This window comes from Haliotis cracherodii, unplaced genomic scaffold (assembly GCF_022045235.1).
Source record: "Haliotis cracherodii isolate W230 unplaced genomic scaffold, xgHalCrac1.p SCAF_3, whole genome shotgun sequence".
Taxonomy (NCBI): domain Eukaryota; kingdom Metazoa; phylum Mollusca; class Gastropoda; order Lepetellida; family Haliotidae; genus Haliotis; species Haliotis cracherodii.
In genome coordinates, this window is record NW_027266286.1 from 42950977 (window position 1) to 42971504 (window position 20528).

A 20528-nucleotide genomic window follows, 5' to 3' on the forward strand; every position below is an offset into this window, starting at 1 on the left:
TATGTCACTATTGTGACTACCACTGTAGTAGCGAGAGGAATGTATTAACGCACACATATGTGTAAATCACAACTAGTGCCACACATAAAACTAATTTTCATAGTTTCTGAATATTATTTTAACGATTATTCATACTATCTGTAAATGCTGTTGAGGTATGATATACATGTAGGTGTGTGTACCTGAATCATTTGTGCTTGGTTCTCCTGATACAGATTAACTATCTGCTTGAGTCACAAAGCTCTCTGGCGCACCTGACGCTCTAGAATATTATATCAGAACCGAATGTGTCATACTGGGGTACAGAAGGATAAGCACAAAATATATCAGAATTCTCTACCAAACACACGTACTCAAAGCATACGTACTTACAAAATGAAGCATTGATAACTGGCTATACAGAGGTCGAATTTCAACGGTTTTTAAGAATATGAAAATATATAGCAAAAAGATGTCACCATTGATACGGGGGGATTTATATAAATGCCATTTAAGTATTCCAAAGGGTCGAGTGAGTGAGTGAGTTGGGTTTAACGCCGCTTTTAACAGTCTTCCAGTTATATCGCGGCGTGTCAGCTTAATGTGGGAGGAAAGCCCGAAGTGATGCAGGTCTCAGACGTTTACCACTTCGGTGAAACCCACGATCACGGGTATGGTGCTGACAAACCTAGAAACATAATCGGGGCGAACCGGGATTTCTGGCGTGCCCAAAGGAAGCAACTCTGCACAGCGAATCGCGGCGCCTTAGACGACTGGGCCACCCGTGCCCCCTCAAGAGGTCAAGAGAAGATTCTCTGTGCAGGTTGTGACGACACCATAGAAACATCTTCATACAATATATTATACCTTATAATTTCAGAGGCGATTATGAAAGTGCTGTCAAACGTATTACTCATGGCAATGTGAAGGTTAAGCATCTTAGCTCGGTCAAGAATACAAATATGCAAAACAACATGTTATGCGTTAATTTGCATATGTTTCATTATGATGCATGCAGAGTAATTGGAAAAATCGGATCGTTGGGCGATAACTGGACGAATGATCTCGTCACAATACAAGCTCTCGTGACTGGCAATTAGGTGAGCTTAAAACCCACGATAACAGATGATACACAACGAACGCCACATACAAAATACCACATTACGTGTGTTTTGTTCTGTTGCAGTTGTATCAAGGTTAGCATAGTGGTGTACTTCATTGTGTGCGAATGCGTGTGCATGTGTTGCCATCTCGTGCTTGAAGATGACAAAAACTCCGGTCATAGGATTCATCAAAATGGCGCTATAAGCGATTGCCATCTGTTTCGAAGTTTGCTCCACATGAAATAATCGCCGACATTTAGTTCATGTATACTGAATCGCTTAAGAAACGTCAGATGTAAACGCTTTGACATAAGAATGTAATCTGTTGCTTCATTCGGGAATATGTAATGTGACATCATGTTCATCCATATGCCCGGACGATTACGTCTTTGACATATGTTCAACAGCGCCGTATTATGAGGGTCGTTGGCCCTGGCTGCAATCAATTCACGGCAAAATTGAATTGCAGGTGCAACTCATGCTAGCCCAGGGTATACAAGGCACCCATCAGTGACAGACTGCCAGTTGTTATGACACAAAAGTTTTGACACGACTTAGCACTAACCAATGTGAGCCCCATGGGAAACCGGGGTAGACTGGGTCCTCAGCACCCCATTGATGTTCGTAAAAGTCGACCAAATTGGGCAACCCGTTTGCCTTGGGTTGCACCCCTGTGTCGCTGGATGAGGCTATGTCATAGCTACATTGTTTTTGTTCTAGTTCTTAAAAGCAAGACTAAATAAATAAAAAAAACGGCACCAAAGCTGCCACCCAAGCACGACAGTTTGATTGGGAGAGTCGGTAAATGAAGCATAGTATGAAGATATAGATAACTTAGGGGCTGAATCAGAATAATCTGTGTATTAAGTCGGCCTGACGATCTGGGAGAGTGAACGCCAATAATCATATCAGCACTTCCGATCCAGCACACGTCCGCATTCAACAAACAGTGCAACTAAATTAAGAACCGTTGGAAGTGAGAACTAAAATTTGAAAAAGCTTAGAAGTAACAAGTGCACGTTGAATTATCATGATGAATGTCCCGACGCAGTACAGTTTTAACCTTTGACTAAAGTTATGTTAAAATCGGTATTACGGATGATTGATGCGTACTTTCGAGATATTTCATCTTCTGCTTTTTTCCATTAAAAAGTTTGTCCAACAGCAATCACTTTTGTCATGTGCAAACAACTGTGAACCGTCTAGCAAAGGGTGTTTGGACGTTCCAGAGGCTTGAGTTGACAGTCTTGTTATCTACAAAGCATATCTCGACGGGCCTACATATTATAGTCGCATTTAACGGCATGTATGGTTTGCTGAAGACCTATTCTAATTATGCCGGATCTTCACGGGTATAGTAGCAGTATAAACAAAATGTACTTAATTGTTTTCTGTCATGGATTTGAGCATTAACGTTCATTCATCTGAGCAAACTGACTAAGTAAAATCATAGTAGGTATGCTATGGTTGGTTGGTTGGTTGGTTGATTTGTTGTTTAACGCCGCACTCAGCAATATCCAAGCTATGTGACGGCAGTATCTTGCGATATACAATCATAAGTGATCATTCATTATTACTTATAAGTTCGATAATACCATGCCTGACGTAAAAGGCGACTATGCTTGTCGACTAACGGGATCGGGGGACCATGCTGGTGACATGGTTGAAGCATTTCATCGTATCCCAATTGCGTGGATCGATGCTCATGATGTCAATCAATGGATGATCTGGTCCAGTTTCGATTTTTACAGACCGCCGTCTATGGCTGGAATATTGTTGGTTGCGGCGTTAAACAACAAACTAAATAATTCTGTATTTAGTAACAGAAGTATAGTTATTTTTCATGCATTACCTCTGCCACTATGTTTCACGTCTTATTTGAGTCAATAAAAAAATTCTAATCCGACATATTTACGACTTACAAATCGTGTTGAGGTTCTTACAGAAGCGCTTATGCTGGCCGGTGAAATTATGAAAAGGAAAGTAAGTGAGAGAAAATAACCATTGGTTAGACCAAGAGTGTGAGTTACTCTATAAGAAAAGATGTATTTACTTTTTAGGAAAAAGAACAAAGTTTAAGGAGCATTCTCTGCACACATAAGAGTTAGAAATAATTATAGGACAACATGTAGACTGAAGAAGCAATTATTTTGGGATCAAAACAAAGAGATGCTGGAAAGAATCATTTCAAAAGAATTCTGGGCAATAATACGAAAAAAACGAAAGACGAAATAGAGGATTAGTTTGAATATTTCAAAAGTATTTTCAGTAGTAGATGTTTTTCAGATGCGATGCCATGGAATATGGGATTTGAAAATGATTTTAATTTGTCCACTGACATTTTATTCTACCAATAACCACTAACGAAATTATTGCTGTTCAAAATTTGAAAACAATATAAGCCATGGTATGCACGGGTTAATATCGGACTTTTGTTAATTTTCTCTTGAGGCAATATTATCATATATTGAATTATTATTCACTATTTTAGACATTTCTTCCTTTCCCAAAGATTAGGTAGTCGGGGTCATTGTTCCTCAAATAATTACAGAGGAATTACACTTTCAAGTACATTTAGCAATTTGTTTTATTTCAGTTGTTTCTATACGCTTGACATTAATAATGTGGTCCGAAACTTTAGATGAAATTGTCGAAGAGCAAGATCAATATAGGAATGGGCACTCACCCATTGTAGTGACTATGTCAGTGCTGTCATGTCTCAAAGCAACGGCATGAGCGGAGCAGTAATTACAGATGAATCATGTGAGCCAAGAGCTTTTAAAAGTCTTAAAATTGACGAACAAGGCAGTTCGCTACCCAGAGACGTTACAAACAACCTCAACAATGTGGTGAATGAAAAAGGGGCGCACATCTCCAACAATGATATCCTTGCAGCAATAAACAGTATGAAGTGCTTATTTCAAGACGAGCTGAATGACCTAGTCGCAAGGGTTACAAAAAACTCACAGGAGCACTGAGATCAGAGACAATGACAACTCAAAAGAGACTTCCATTTACAAATTAAAGAGCTCACTGTCAAAATCAAACAGACGGAACCTTTTCACGTTAGTGAGCGCGAGAAAGGCCACAAGTTGGTGGGAACTTTGGCGAACCGTGTGGCAGGCCTGGGATCGCAGTTACCAGACATCGTGAGGACAATGTAAAATGTTGTGTTCCTATGCGAAATCTCCCTGTTGCCAAACGTGAAAGATATGACGGAAAAGTTATCTGCAACCGTGTTAACCAGGTTATTCGTGATGTGCTTAAAGTCTCAGATGTGCGTCCTGTGAAAACTGCACTGAAACCACGAAGTGACGACAAGCCTGGTTTGGTGCTTGTCACACTGGAAAGCTGCGAACAGAATCAAAATGTACTCCAGAATAAAAACACCCAAAACAGTAAAGACTATCCGCAAGTTTATATTGACAGTGCCTCGAGATGAGCTGATTGCAAAGTCCCAGACACAGACAATCTTGTAAAAAGTTTGTAATATGAGAGAGGAAAGGAATAAGAGGGTTTGCAGCTATGCTTCTGGAACACTGGTGGCTGGGCCTCGAGGGAATCTGCTAATACTAAATTTAGGCAATCTGTTCTGTCTAAACAACGCTATGACGTTTATGGACAGTGTAAAACTTTCCTGAGAGGTAAAACTAATCCTTCCTTGGCGGGATACACCAGGTATGTACAGAACCGTACAACGAACCATTCACAGACGAGCGAAACGGGGTGTAAGTGCTGTTTTCAGAAACACTCTATTCAATATAGCGAATATGAAGATATTATCGGGTATAAACATTCGTCTCGCCATGACAACAAGTTTACAACTGCATTTATTGTTTGCTATCTACGCCTATCGTGCTCCTCACGTACTAACAATGGAGGGTTTTTCAACACTCTATTGGTGAAACTGTATACATGTATGTATCAAAATGAAGGGGTTCTTTGTGTCTGTGGGGACTTCAGTGCCAGAGTTGGAAGTGATAGTGACTACATTAAGGGTACTCCAGACTCAATATCTGATCACTCCATCCTGTCTTGGAACATTCAGCCCCCTGCATCACATTTCGGGGGGTACTGATGTCAATAACGCTAGTATGTGTCCAGTATAATCAACTAAAGGGCTATAATCAGAGTAAAATTGGAACCACATTTTTGAAGAATGAAGAAACTATTACTGTTATTGAGGAAACCATAAACAGAATAGAATTCTCAGGAAAACATCAAAACAGCATACAGCTTTTTTTGTGTCATATGTTCATTCGGAACTTGATAAAGTTGCCCAGATTAAACCCAGGCAGAACGGGAGCGGAAAACACCCCAAATCACGCTACAAGCCATACTGGTGTAATGACCTACATATTCAGTGAGGAAAAACATGCGTTTCAGAACGTCAATGGCTGGCTTGTAAGTCTTCTGTCCGAAGAACATCTTGAAGACAGCAGTATACCGCAGATAGGACATGTACCGCAGTCTACATAAATGATCATGTGAAAGAAATGAATCATTTGAACTGTGGCATATATGTTGATGGCTCAATGTTAAGCCTGCTTTTATATGCAGATGACATTGCACTTTTGGCTCCAACGCTGTTTACAGCGAATATTAGACTGTGTATCTGGTGTATGTATTGGCGCCTACTGGTTAATACCAAGAAAACTAAGATTTACATTATCGCCCTTTATGTTTCGCACATCTGATTTCGTATTTATATTTGGTAACATCATCGATTATACCCATGCTTATAGATATCTTGGCCTTTGGTTTCACGATAAATTGGATCTGAATTTCACATCTAATGAAATTGCTAGGTCGGCTAGTTGCGCACTATAGCTAGATCTCATTATTTGTAAATTAAAGTCCGCCGGTGGTTCGGCTTATTGTGTTTACAATACATTTTATGAAAGTTAAGTTCAGCCTATTTTATCGACGATTTTGGGAACGAGGCAGTTCAACTGTACCAATTTTGTTCACAATAGTGCCTGCCTTTATTTTCTAGCCGTGGGCAGTAAAACCACAAATCTAGCTGTCCGTGGTGATTGTGGCTGGACGCTTCCACTAACAAAACAAAGAGTTGAAATTTTACGGTTCTGGCGCCGGTTGCATTCTGTTGATGAAGCAAGAATACTTAGTGCCATTAGCAGATGGTCCCAAATGTTCTGAAAGTCCTTGTATAATCGTGTTGTTTCTTTAATGACTTCCTGCCCACTGCAGATATTTTCAACATTTCATCAGTTAAATTTTATCATGCTAAAAGTTGGTTAGTATCATTAGATTATCAAGATTGGTTGCACCAGCGGTAGAATGACAGAGGGCAAACGAATGGCAACAAACTTTGTACATACCGCCTGTTTAAGGATATGTTAACAGTTGAACCATACGCCAGTGCTCTTCTACATAGATCATATCGCAGTGTTCTGAGTAAATTACGATCAGGCACTCTGCCCTTGCAAATTGAGTTGGAAAGGTTTGCATGCCCAAACGTATCCTTAGAAAATAGAATTTGTAATTTATGCAATAGTAATAGCATTGAGGATAAACTCACTTTTTTACCTGGTTTACACTCTTTACAGATTTGAGGTATGGCCGTTGGAACGTCGTAACGGTATTATATCCCTCTTTTCTACACCTAACACCAGTTGACCATTTTACATTTCTCATGCTCAACTCTAATGTATGCCAGCCCCTCGCTGCACTCATATCTAGAATGCTTAGATGTTGAAAGTCTCATTTAACTACTTAAGTTTTATGTGTTCGTTAGTTTGAGTATATTACCGTAGGTGTGTGTGTGAGTGTGTGTGAGTGTGTGTGAGTGAGTGAAAGAGAGATAGTGCGATTCAGTGAGTGAGTGTTACATGCCTATGTATAAGTTGACATACCTATGTATATATGTATGTGTGAACATGTGTTTGAGTGGTTGTTAGCATGGCTGTGTGAGTGCAGGTATGCAAGTATGACGGAGGAGAGGTGGACGGTTGGTGCATAGTTGGGTGGGCTCATCGTTGGATGTCGGAGTGGATGGCTGTATGGCGCATAGGTGGGTGCATGGCTGTAGTGATACTTGAGTGAGGGATAGGTGTGATGGTGGATTGGTCCATAGATGTGAGGGTGGATAAGGGCGTGAGTGTGGGTCAGGCGAGTGTGTATGGATGGCTGATTCGACGTAGGAAAAGATGGCAAGGTGTGGTGAGAGGGAGCGGGTGGATGGACGGGTGGCTGAGCGGAGGTATGGGTAAAAGGGTATGGTGTGGGGGTGATGACTGTAGACACGGGTGAAGGGGGTGATGACTGTAGACACGGGTGATGGGGATGATGACTGTAGACATGCGTGATGGGGGTAACGACTGTAGACACGGGTGATGGGGGTGATGACTGTAGACACGGGTGATGGGGGTGTTGACTAGACACGGGTGATGGGGGTGATGACTGTAGACATGCGTGATGGGGGTGATGACTGTAGACACGGGTGATGGGGGTGATGACTGTAGACACGGGTGATGGGGGTGATGACTGTAGACATGCGTGATGGGGGTGATGACTGTAGACACGGGTGATGGGGGTGATGACTGTAGACACGGGTGATGGGGGTGATGACTGTAGACACGGGTGATGGGGGTGATGACTGCAGACACGGGTGATGGGGGTGATGACTGTAGACACGGGTGATGGGGGTGATGACTGTAGACACGGGTGATGGGGGTGATGACTGTAGACACGGGTGATGGGGGGGATGACTGTAGACACGGGTGATGGGGGGGATGACTGTAGACACGGGTGATGGGGGGATGACTGTAGACACGGGTGATGGGGGGATGACTGTAGACTCGAGTGATGGGGGGGGGGATGACTGTAGACACGCGTGATGGGGGTGATGACTGTAGACACAGGTGATGGGGGTGATGACTGTAGACACGGGTGATGGGGTTGATGACTGTAGACACGGGTGAGCCTTCCATGATTTATAGCAATGTAGTGTCATGTTTTGTGTTGAAATGCAATTTCTAATGACAATGTACTTCTAATGTACATGTCCCATGTTGGCCAGACAGTTTACAGTATTGTATTCACTACTGCATCTTCGTCACTGTACACTGAGTGACACATAAATAAACTAATGTTCTTCTTCTTCTGTAAAACATAATTCAACTTCATTTGTTTAATCTTCCTATTTATTATTTATGTACATCACATGCTTGACAATGGTGTTGGCATCTATACCGAATCGTCGCATTCATTGTAATGAAGACTTTATATGCCCATAGAACTATCTCCCGTGTTCACCGTGTACCAACACCTAAATGTCACTCAAAGAAGTTAAGATTTGTAATAAATGTAATCCAGATCTTTTTTTAATATGAAAATAACGACCTGTTTTTATGCCATATAAATATACTGAACCGCAAAAGAAACGTCACAATGGATAGATATATGAGAAACCTTATTTGTCCAAACACTGTAAACATACTTTGAGACATAATCAAAAGATGAAACTTGGCAAAACTGATCATCAAGGTTAAAATTAAAGTGTCAAATGTTCTTAAAGTGACACACAACACTAGTCTGAGAAAATGGCATCTCCTATGTCCGCCATGTGCATTGATGACTGCCATGCAACGTCGATGCAAGGAATGGATGAGTCGGTTGATGAAGGCCATAGGCACTTGCGCCCACACTCTCAGGAACGCCTGACGCAGTTCACCTGTAGTTGTCGGCCTTGGTCATCATTCATTCAGCCGTCTTTGAATCTCGCCCCACAGGTGCTCAATGGGATTTAAGTCGGGAGTGAGGGGAGGCGACTGCATGGTTCTGATGCCATTCTGCTGGAGGAAGTCTCTTGTTGCTCTAACAGTGATGGCACGAGCGTTATGATGCTGAAACTAGTGGTTGCAGCGACGTGCCAAATGAGGTATGCCGTGTGGTCTCAGGACTTGATCAAGGTAACGAGCAGCTGTGACACCATTGCCTCTCCCTTGACTGATTTTGGAAGATCACAGGGCCGACCCTCTGTGCAAGATTAATTCCACCCCACACCATGATGCTCGGACCACCCCAAGAGGAATACAAGCATCCGAATAACGTTCCCCATGGCGTCGCCAGACTCTCTCTCTCTCTCTCTGCCATCTGCTGTTGAGATACAGTAACGGCTCTCGTCTGAGAAGAGGACTCTTCTCCACTGTTGGTGGCGCGAATGGTGGTGCTGTGTTGCCCAATGACGACGGTCCCGGCGATGGCGTGGTGTCAGAATGGGTCCTTGGTGTGGCCTGTGACAGTGGAGGTGTCTGTTCGTCAACCGTCGACGCACTAATGTGTCGCCATGGTCTGTCGAGCACTTTCCGCAGTAGTAACAAAGCGATCTTGGAGATGTTGTCGCACAATCTGACGATCCTGACGTCGGGTGGTGACCCTTGTTCTTCCACTACGTGGTCAGTCATCTGTACTGTTGGTGGTCTGGTTACCGTTACTGGAGCCTGTATATGGTCATTACGTGGACTTGAAATGCATTGGCTACTTGCCGGGCGATCTGTCCCTCTTACAATCATCCAAGGGCTTGGTGTTGCTGATTTCTTGTCAATCTTGGCATGTGGTAGCAATTCAATAACGAATGAATGTTATCCGATCTTGGTGGATTTTTATAGGGCAAGAAATGGGGGAACGCATGTGCATTTCAATTTGCACGGAACTCACGTGCAGTGGGTTACAATGGCCGTTGCCGTGATGCGTTTGGGCGATCAGTTTTAATGTCATCTGCTTAATTGTTATTTTATCATCAAATTTCATTTTTCCGGACAAGGTAATGATAAGTTTTAGAAACTTTGACAAAAATGACCAAGAAATTTAAATGACAACTTTTTTATGCATTGTTACTTGGGATGACATTTCTTTTGCGGTTCAGTATATTACAATCTAAGAGGTAAATACAGAAAAGTTTCATGTGAATCCAAACATCCAAAAATATGTCGCTCTAATATCTCCAGTTAACATTGATGTTATACGATTTTTTTTCCGTATATTTTTATCATGCTATGTCAATTAGAAATTAGTTTATGATTTACACGACCTTCCTAAATGTTGCATGGGCCTGTGGCCTCACAGTTTTGTATCAATAAATGACCTAGCTACTACAGCTGACTAGTACACTGTGGTGCCGTCTGTGTGAGGTCAGGGGCAGCAGATGACTGTCATTTGTAAGCAATTCTTAGCTCGAGCCACCAGTGTCCGATCTACCAAGGAGATGTCGTCATAGCCTAAGCATTGTGCTCAAGATTTTCATGCTGATAATGTTCGGACATAAGACCACCTACATGTAGATATTACATTACGATCACGATTGAAATGCACAAAAGACACTATTCATTGCCAATGCTTCAATGAATGTCATATTATCAATGATGAAACATATTAGTATTTCAGAGAGAGACATGTGCGTATTTAAGATAGCTACGCGATAAGTCATAAAGAACAATGAAGAATGAAGAGTTGTTTAGTTGACAAATCTGGAGATTCGAACATGCGCTCGCAACTTGATGCATCATATACTGGACGACGTTATCAATGAGAGGGAAGTTTCCTTGTAAGTTTTTCCAATAGATGTAGCTGGACTACGCAGATAAACCCGGTGGCCAAACGATCGCATCTAAAAGCGGGAGAGATATGACAGTCGGTATTAGGAGAAAAGGTACAGATAATATATATCACTCGCTGGAAGGATAAGTGTCATCGAACGAGTGCAAAGGTTAATACAACCAAGCTGTAAGCTAGAAGAAGAAAAAGGAAGCTCCACTCGAGCTACCTGTTTTGGGGCTGTATTTATTGTTATTTCTGATGATGTTTATTAGTGGCGTTCATAAAAGCTCAAGTGTTCTGATGGCCGATGTTGATACTCCGTTATTGCTCGTAGTTCGTTCGTGAGTCTCTACTGGTCGTAGAATCACACTCTCGTCACCATGTGAGTCGATAAAATCAGCCCCTGTGTGGTCAGAATGGCGCCTCCTGATGAAAGAAAAAGAATGGAGTCAGGAATACTAAATCAAGCCGCATATAGGCGTCTGTTGAGCAAAAAAGCTATTGATGATACCTAAATGGGTGAAATGTCTCGAGATGTAGATGTTGTGATCATGAAATACCTAGTGGAGCAGGTCGATGATTATACTACCGGCGTGGGTGTAACTCGACCGGGTTCAGTTGGTATATTTTCATCGTAAAGTATTTATGTATGAGAAGTAATTTCTCATTTGTTACATAGTTTTGTGAGAGAAGGTGCATTGTAGCTATAGCTGGTCAGGCTGACATCTTCACAGTCACATAGTTCTGTGTCATATCGCCGTGGGTTGACACACAGCCCTGTCAATGTATGTAGTTGTGGATTCTGACGCTGTGGGAGTGATGTATGTGTGGGTAGGCACGCTCTTGTAGGCTGGAGTGACAGTCTTAGGTATAGAGTCTCAAGCTGCCGAGTATAGCAGTGTAGGTTTCCAGCCATATTGCAAAAAGGTTTCTCCAGGAAAGGGCTCTACACATTGTACTCATTTGAGGAATATTACACGGGCCATCAGCACGACATGCCGACGTTTCAACCATCTAGCTAGCACACCACCTCTAATTACGGAGTAGGCTGTGTGTATAGTTTTGACTAGGTATTAAATGCCGTTATTACCTTTGCATCCGCCATGCGTCATCTATATTATCGGGGAGTGGGTTGTTTACAGTTTCGGGCAACACCAAAGCTGCCACACCCGCCACAATCATTGATGTTCCGATAATAATGAGAGGAACAATTCGACCAAAGTCTCCAGAAATCACGAGAGCCTGTGACAAACATAATTGGGTTTTGAATCGATCACAAATATATTTTCAAAAATCGATCATAACATGAGATATGAAGTATTTGTTTCATGATCAGACAGTTGGCAATGAACGTTGTCAGTATATCAGACCTGGTTTGGCCATATCATTCGCAAATCAAATTTTACTTGACGATGCTGCAATGCTGCCAACTGATATCACACACGCACATAAGAGATGATAGATAGATAGATAGATAGATATTGCATGTCTAGTGCTGGAAATACATCTCAACTAATAACAGTTTTTCATTGATCTTGTTCTATAAAAATTATGTTTAGACCAGCCCGTCTCTGTTATATGTGGCATGATCGTGTGGTTCTCTGAACATGTCTTTGCGGACAAGTCCAAACCTATTACCAAACATGTACCATCAGCTTATAAGGAAACGTTGCCACAAAAGACAACTAAACAAATACAAATGATTTAAAAACATACCAGGCCAGCAATGTACGGGGATATAATTCCTCCAACCCTAGCGAATATGTTTGCCACTGCGAGAGCCGAGCTTCTGATGACCGTTGGGAAGAGCTCCGAAGAATAAAGCCAGATGATGTCGAAACTGGCCACTACAAAGCCCTGACCAGTCAAAGCTAAGGCAATGGTCAGCCAGTTGAGAGCTGGGGAGTAGGTATATATATTTTAGGTAAATGATTTGCGGTGAAAATACGAGTAACTAACCATCCATTATAGTTATGAGTAATGCTGAATGAATACATGATATTGACACATACATTGAGTTCGCCAAGGTGAAATTTTAAAAAAATTGTTAATTATTCCTTTGTCTTGTGTGGTCTTTTATTGATTTCGCAATTTAGTTCTGTACGAACAGATTTCTGAGTTAACTTTTGAGTTTAAATTTGGAAATCACCGTATAACAGAGAGTATGGCATATGCTATTCACTGAGAGTAGGTCACCATGACATTCTACTGATATATAACGATTATCTCCACCTGACATACATAAGAATGGCCACTAAGTGCAAAAGGCTTGGTCTATCTCAATCAATCTCTCGCGTTCATGGTTCTAAATTCTCGGAATGAATGAGCGAAACATTCAGACCAGCATATCTCGAAAACGTAAATCGTCCTGTTCCGATCGTAAATGATAGACGACGCACCATTATATTGTTGTGGAAACCTGGCTTTTCTTTGTATCTTGTTGTCTACAGCCAACGCACTATTTGCTCTGCGTGTGATTTATGTTTATAAAACTCGATGTTTTCTAATTCAGGGGGTAAAGCAATGAAGCAGAATTGTTGACATGGGATCATGACCCCACACAGCCTCCATGTTGATTAGGCGGTCAGGGTTCTCTGGAACCTTCGTTGGATGTGTCGTCAGATTATCACGAAGAGAGAATTATAGTACCGGAATAACAGATCTTTAGTCAATCATCTTGCATTTTAAAGAAAATGGTAAAATACTTTACAAATCATCTTCAACCTCTTGAAATCTCTACCCTGCCCTAAAGCTGAACTGGGTTTTTTACGTCCGGTAAATTCTTCTTGAATTAGCGTTGAAACGAACTGTTTTTCAGGTAGTGGCCTTGAAGGTGACCTTGACCTTTGACTTGACTTACCAATTTAAAAGAAAAAGATTCCATGGTTTCCAGACAACATAATGACATATCCTGCAGATGTCTAAGCACAGCAGGGTTTTCAAATACTTGTAGATATTCTAAACAAACAATTGTATTATTTTTTTACTTTCCGTGGTGGCTAGTCACTTCTTTAATACTTCCTTAATAGTTGTCTTGAATCCGAGTATTTGGCATCTGACAATTCACTTGTAGTGGAGATGATTGCATTATATTATTGTGTCTCGTTTTTATGACTCATTAGCTTGTTGGCCAGGAAAAAATAAATTGGGAATGAGTCCTTACATCCATTTCCATAGAGCTCAGGTAGGATTGTAGCTGTGCAGCACAACCCGCCGAGGATCATTACGAAGCAATGAAAAGACTTCCTCCCAACGCGATTGAGGAGTACAAGGCATGAGGCATGGCCGGCTAGTTCAGTCAAAGCAGCAATATATAAATTAGTGTAGACACTCCCGCCCAGGTTGGCTACGTTGAGGCCGAGTCCATAGAAGCCAATACTGGCAACGAACCTGGAACATGACGCAATGATTTGATTCCTGATACCGCGGCATCACGGGTCTGTACCTCGGTAAATGAAGGAGAGATTGTGACTTCTTGATCTGTAGGACATGTTTAACACAAAGCGAAATATTGTCCGATTCTGATCTTTGTTTGTTTAAACACATTATATTCTCATGAAAAGGATTGGGCACAAGTTATAACAACCAAGAACGCCCTCTCCCGTAGATTTACATATGTGCTTTTTTATATTAATAACTTAAGGGAAAGGGAAGAACAGAAATAGAGACACGTTTGTACATTAACATTGTTCACTCAAACATTGTTTGTTTTCTTTAAACATGTATGTACATTCCTAAAAAATGTGTTCGTTCACATCAGTAGGTACAACTGCATTGCACACTAGCATCAGGTCAATATTTACAAGAAATATGATGGAACTTACCCGTTCTAAAAACTGGATTTAAATTGAGAGAAGGTTTCAATATTCCTTTGTTGAATGGGTAATGTATTCAAAAAATTAATAGGGGATGGTATAAACGACAATTCAGAAATCTTTGTACATAAGGAAGGCATAGTTATATTATGAGCAGTTCTACGGCTGTTTGTTATTTTTGTCCCGAAAGAGTGAGGTACTACATCTTTAATGTATGACAGTTTCATATTTTTATTTATTTTATGAAATAAACACAATTTCCGTTTACTCATACGCTCTGATAAGGGCTCATGGGAAGTATCCAAATATAATTTTTTGACAGAAGTACAGCTCGGTAAACATATTACAATTGCTGCAGCTTCTAGTTGGAGTTTTTCTAATCTGTCACTCTGCTCTAAGGTACAACCGCCCCAAACTTCCCATGCATATACAAAATGTGGTTTAACAAATAATACATAAATCTTGTTCAGTACACTACGACTGAGCATAAACTTTAGCTTTCTCATTGTATAAATCATCTTTTAATACCTTTAATCAATTTGACATGACCACTTGCCGAATGACGACAATATAATACCCAGGTGTTTGTGTGTTTTTACATTTTCTTCATTATCCATTCTGATCTTTGAGAGAATGTAGCTTAACACCATATTATTCCAGCGACAAGGTGCCATACAAGAAATCTCGTCTGGGCTGAGTCAACCAATATTTGAGAGCGACTCTAACGCTACAATCTGTGATGGGAGGGTTATGGCATGTAGCATGTATCACGTCTGTGGCAGTGAAACCGTTCGCGCGGTACTAACCCTTATGAAACAACTAATATTAAACAGGTAATACAACTATTTAAGTATAAGTGCTACCAATTAAGAAACAACACGAAGCTGCGGATAACCAAAGCGGGGCGTTTGAACATCTGCCTGGGCGGTTCCTCCGTCTTCTGCTCTTGCATGTCTTCGCTGAACATATCAGAGGGCAAGGTCGCCTTGTTGACTTTGGCAGCATGACGTAATATCTGGTCGGCTTCCTCATACTTCTGTTTACTGATCAGCCAGCGCGCAGACTCCGGCATCAACCTAAAATGGTGTATTGCAGTTTGTAAGAAAAATTCACCTGTGGGAATATTAGGAAGACACGAGCCCATTTAAATGATTGCTAAAGCATGATACCTAACACCACTTTTCTTGCTTAAATGAAAAATATAGACATACCACATTTAGTTATTAACCATTTAGAAATCACTATCAAAATGCAGCAAATTGTCACTTTATATTGGACTATTCAAACAAAACTTGTGTTTTGTTCACTTGATATTCATGAGTCCTCAGTTCCTTAAAATGATTATACAAGATGATCCCAGCAAGCCCTGTAGGTGTACCGAGGGACTTACCAATAATATGACAAGAACAGAACTGTTGGCACTGAACCTATCAGCTGCACGTGTTGCCAATTACGGACAAAATATGCGATAGTGGTTACAATTAAAGATCCACCTGTCCAGAATGTTTCAACTATGATTCCCGTCCAAACACGATTTGAAGGCCCGACTAACTCCACACCTGAAACCAAAGACACCATGAGACGAGTTAACTACATGGAAAGAAGTGAAAGTTGTTTCACGCCGCAGTCAAATTATTACAGCTATTCCACGGTACCCTGTAAAACATATTACTATATGCCTGGTAAATCAGGGCTTGACATATAGCAAGAGTAATGTCAATAAGCAATGTCGCATACTGGGTACCTATTCAGTCCCTGCATGCCATAGTGGGCACGTAGTACGGGTGATTTATGTTAACTGCATAGTGCACATTGTTTTTTTATTAGCAGGAAAGTGTCTTTAAACACATTATATTCCACACAAATCACATACTATTGATGCAGGGGTTGGTATCGGTACACAGACACCATACGTTAGTCTGTCATATCAATGGAGTTGCTTTAATTATTGATTATGGCGCTACGTGAAAATCAACGATATGTTATTTAATATCATTCAGCATGTTTAGCATTCGAATGGTCATTGATAAAATCATGAAACATCTCAAATACTTATTTCCCAAGTACATGATCATGGGCTTGATGTAAGTATGTGTGTGTGTGTGTGTGTGTGTGTGTGTGTGTGTGTGTGTGTGTGTGTGTGTGTGTGTGTGTGTGTGTGTGTGTGCGTGTGTGTGTTTGTAAATTGTGGAAAGGGAACCCTATTTGGCACTGAAATAGATTTACGCTGTTCCCTTAATTACAAACATGGAAAATAGAAGTACACAATGTACACAATTTACACTTGCCCTTGCTTCACACCATTTCAAAAACCAGTAACACAAAGTAATTGAAACCGCCCGTTTGTGTAACATTCAATTGTCTGCTGTAGATTAGTATCATTGACAAGACATATCGTCAGCATATAGTTAAGAGATATTTCAAAATATTTTTTCTATTGTCCTATGAACATCGAAAACAGTTCTTTGTCCCTTGAGATTGAATATGCTGACGAAAATAAAGTGTTAGGGACCATCTCAAATTTTAACTTAATACATATTATAAAACGTTTCTTATGAATACATTTGGTACATAAAGAGAATACTGTGTTGAAAGTTTGTTGTTAAACGCCGCACTCAGCAATATTTCAGCTATATGACGGCGGTCTGTAAATATTCGAGTCACAACCAGACAATCCAGTGATTCATATCATGCGCATCGATCCACGCAATTGGGATCGATGACATGCAACAACCAAGTCAGAGAGGCTGACCACCCGATCCCGTTAATCGCCTTTTACGACAAGCATAGTCACCTTTTACGGCAAGCATGGGTTGCAGGAGACCTATTCTACCCCGGATCTTCACGGGTTACATGTAGTAAAAAATTTAAAGCACATTGGATCCATAATATGTTAACTCTTTCTGTAACAATCCATCAGGTCGAGCGTCACCATCACCTTGATTAGGATAACAAAGTAGTTCCCACCTACAACAAAGCTGTTGCTCCAGATACCAATGCATGACATCCCGATAATACAGTAGAGGAGACCGAGGGTGGCAAAGTTGGAGACAAAGGCTATCGAGATGGTGGATACTATGTGCAAGACAACTGACACCATGAACATCTTCTTACGTCCGATGCTGCACACAGACAATTCGGAGACATCAGCATCAGCATTGCACTTTCAATATTACATTTCCTTTATCATTTCTCTTTTACAGGTATAGCGCATTCATGCTTATTTGTTCATTTGCCCAAAATGCCAAGGAAAGATGTTTACACCCAAAGTAAATGCATTGAACAATTATTTTCACCAATATACTTCTATTCCACAAAGAGAAAAAAGCGGATATTGTTTTAAACAACTGTAAACAGTAAATAAACGTGTCAATCACAATCGTGACCAATAAAATACATGAACTACCAGTTAGGAGCTATTAGGAACTTACTAATCTGCAGGTGCAACCAAAAGAAGACTGCCCAGCAGGAAACCCAGCATAAACAACATCTGAACATGAAATTTCGCCAGCTTCAAGTCGCACACCCAACCAAACTGAACAAAACAACACAATATTGGGTCAATAGCGCTATGCAATGATCACTTAATGGAACGTCTAATAACAAAAGCTTTTGAAAGTTAAGGTTTATACAATTGCAAGACATATCAGCAACGTGAACATCTTTCCTTTATAAGACGCAGTGTCTTACTCGATGTGAAATGTCAGGTCTTATGCACTCATTCTCCTACAATCTCATACATGTAATTGTATGCCATACTTCATTCGTATGTATCTTATTGTTTTAACGTATTATCGATATCCTTTTTCAAATTAGCAAACGTTTCAACCTTCGTAACAATAGTTGAACCGAACTGCTCGTTGTCGTAGACCCAATTGTCACATTTGCGAGTAGTATTACTGTACAATGTTTCGCCATCTGTTCCATTGGTGTTGTCGTTAATGAGACAGGTAAAGTCAAATTGTGTCCCTTTTATGGGGAGAGGAAAGGCTGCGTTGACAGCACGTGCATGTTGGTCCCCTTGTATGGCGTATGTGTCATTATCCCAGTCAGGAAGCGAACACCTCGACAAAAGCAAAGAAAAGGCTTCCAAAATTGGTTTTGACATCACACAATATATAGATATGAAATCAATACCACTGCCCTGTATTTTTAATACGAAGTTTTCTGAAACAGTACCTTTTAAAACCGTCGGTTCTCCATAGACATGTTTAAGTAACACTAGTCTGATACGTATAGACAAAAAGAACCGTCAATTAAATCACCTCATACGTCAGTTCAAAGTACAAAAGGAATGAAGCGGTTAGCATAGATAGTGGTGATAAATATGAGTGATCATTGGATGTACTCCTGGTAAATTCCGATGTCAAATAACGACGTTATTTGGACGGAAAAACGATGGTTTGAAAGCGTCCAAATAGCGTTGTTTTCCCGCCCAATGACCATATAAAAAACGACGTTTTTGCGTATGCAGTGTATAGCCGTGTTTGAGAGGTAGCATGGTGACCACATCAATGGCGCCTACTAATATGTACCTGTGATGTGGCACACCAAGTGAGAAGACAGTCATTATTGTCTGCATCCCGATTGATATCGTGGGGATACACAACAGGAAGTAAAGCTTCTTCTGATAAGAGCCAAAGTCACCCAGGAGCTTCACAATGTCTTCAAATTTCATCTTGGAATCTGAAAAGAATGCTAACTTGTGTGGTCATATATCTGCAAGATCAAATGGAACATAAACAACAAAAACAATCACAATTCCTTAGGGCCTTCCTAACCCATTAGACTATATTGAGCTTGTACAAATAACATTGTTCACTCATTTGCTCATTTTTGTTATTGCGACTTATCATTTCATAGAACGTAGTCAGCGTCAACCATGGTAACACTGACATATAAACAGAGAAACAATGATTGCTTCCCAACACTCTGAAAACGACGTGGAAATCTGGTCACAAACATGAAACCAATATACTTTATCATAGCTTCTACATGGTATGTACCCGATCTATTGACGATCGGTGTGGCATGTGGGGCGTTCAATAAGAGGGGAACACAAATTATTTCTTAGTTCCGACACATATACTTCATTTCCACCTGATTGTATTCAACTCTTTATCAAACACCGATGCCTGAGTTAATGTAGCATTACGAGCGTATATAATGGAAGACAAGAAGGCTTTGTGAATGTGACAATATTTTTTCAGTCCAATCTTTTCTGATGTTCAGGAAAATAAGTCCACTTTTGACAAAAAAGGTTATGCAAAATTGGGGAACAAAACAGAAAAATTCCAGCTATATGACGGCGGTCTGTAAATAATCGAGTCTGGACCAGACAATCCAGTGATTGACATCATGAGCATCGATCCCTCAATTGGAGTTAGTGATTGAGGATTAACGCCGCTTTTAACAGTATTCCAGTTATATCACAGCGTGTCAGCTTAATGTGGGGGGAAAGCCTGAAGTGATGCAGGTCTCAGACGTTTACCACTTCGCTGAAACCCACGAGCACGGGTTTGGTGCTGACAAACCTAGAAACATAATCGTGGCGAACCGGGATTCGAACCCACAATCATAGGTATATATATATATATTGTTGTTAGTATGGTTATAAATACCCCCTCTCTGTACTGGCTCCATCTGAACAAATCAAGGATTGACTACCAGCTCTAAAATGGAGATATGTAATGTCGACAGTACAAGTGGTAGATTTAGTATAAACGAAAACATTTCATCAAGAAACTATGTGTACTCACAAATAGGATATTTCGTTTGCTGTAACACGATCTTCAAGGAAACGTCTGTTCATTCCACACGTATCCCCCTTCTATGCCAAGCTTTTATTCAGTCCAAATAGTCATTCGACAGTGACATATTTTTGCTTGCAAGCTTATCATGGCAGATGTTACAGCCATCATTAAATTAAACGAGTTTTTTTAATACAATATGAATATGTGAATAAAACTAAATATGAGTAGTATAGATAACAGAACAATTAGGATAAAGCAAGTCATGATCAGTCGTTGACATCATGAGAAACGATCCAAGTCATACGGGTTTATTTAAA

At 40.6% G+C, this 20528-nt stretch overlaps 1 protein-coding gene and 1 pseudogene across 1 annotated transcript; both read right to left on the bottom strand.

The window, feature by feature from the left end:
* Positions 1–7210: 7210 nt before the first annotated feature.
* On the bottom strand, positions 7211–8035 carry LOC139475439 (uncharacterized). The gene has a single exon (XM_071258652.1). The coding sequence runs from the start codon at positions 8033–8035 to the stop codon at positions 7211–7213; it is 825 nt and encodes a 274-aa protein (XP_071114753.1).
* A 3694-nt stretch (positions 8036–11729) lies between these two features.
* On the bottom strand, positions 11730–19136 carry LOC139476039 (organic cation transporter protein-like; annotated as a pseudogene).
* Positions 19137–20528: the final 1392 nt, after the last annotated feature.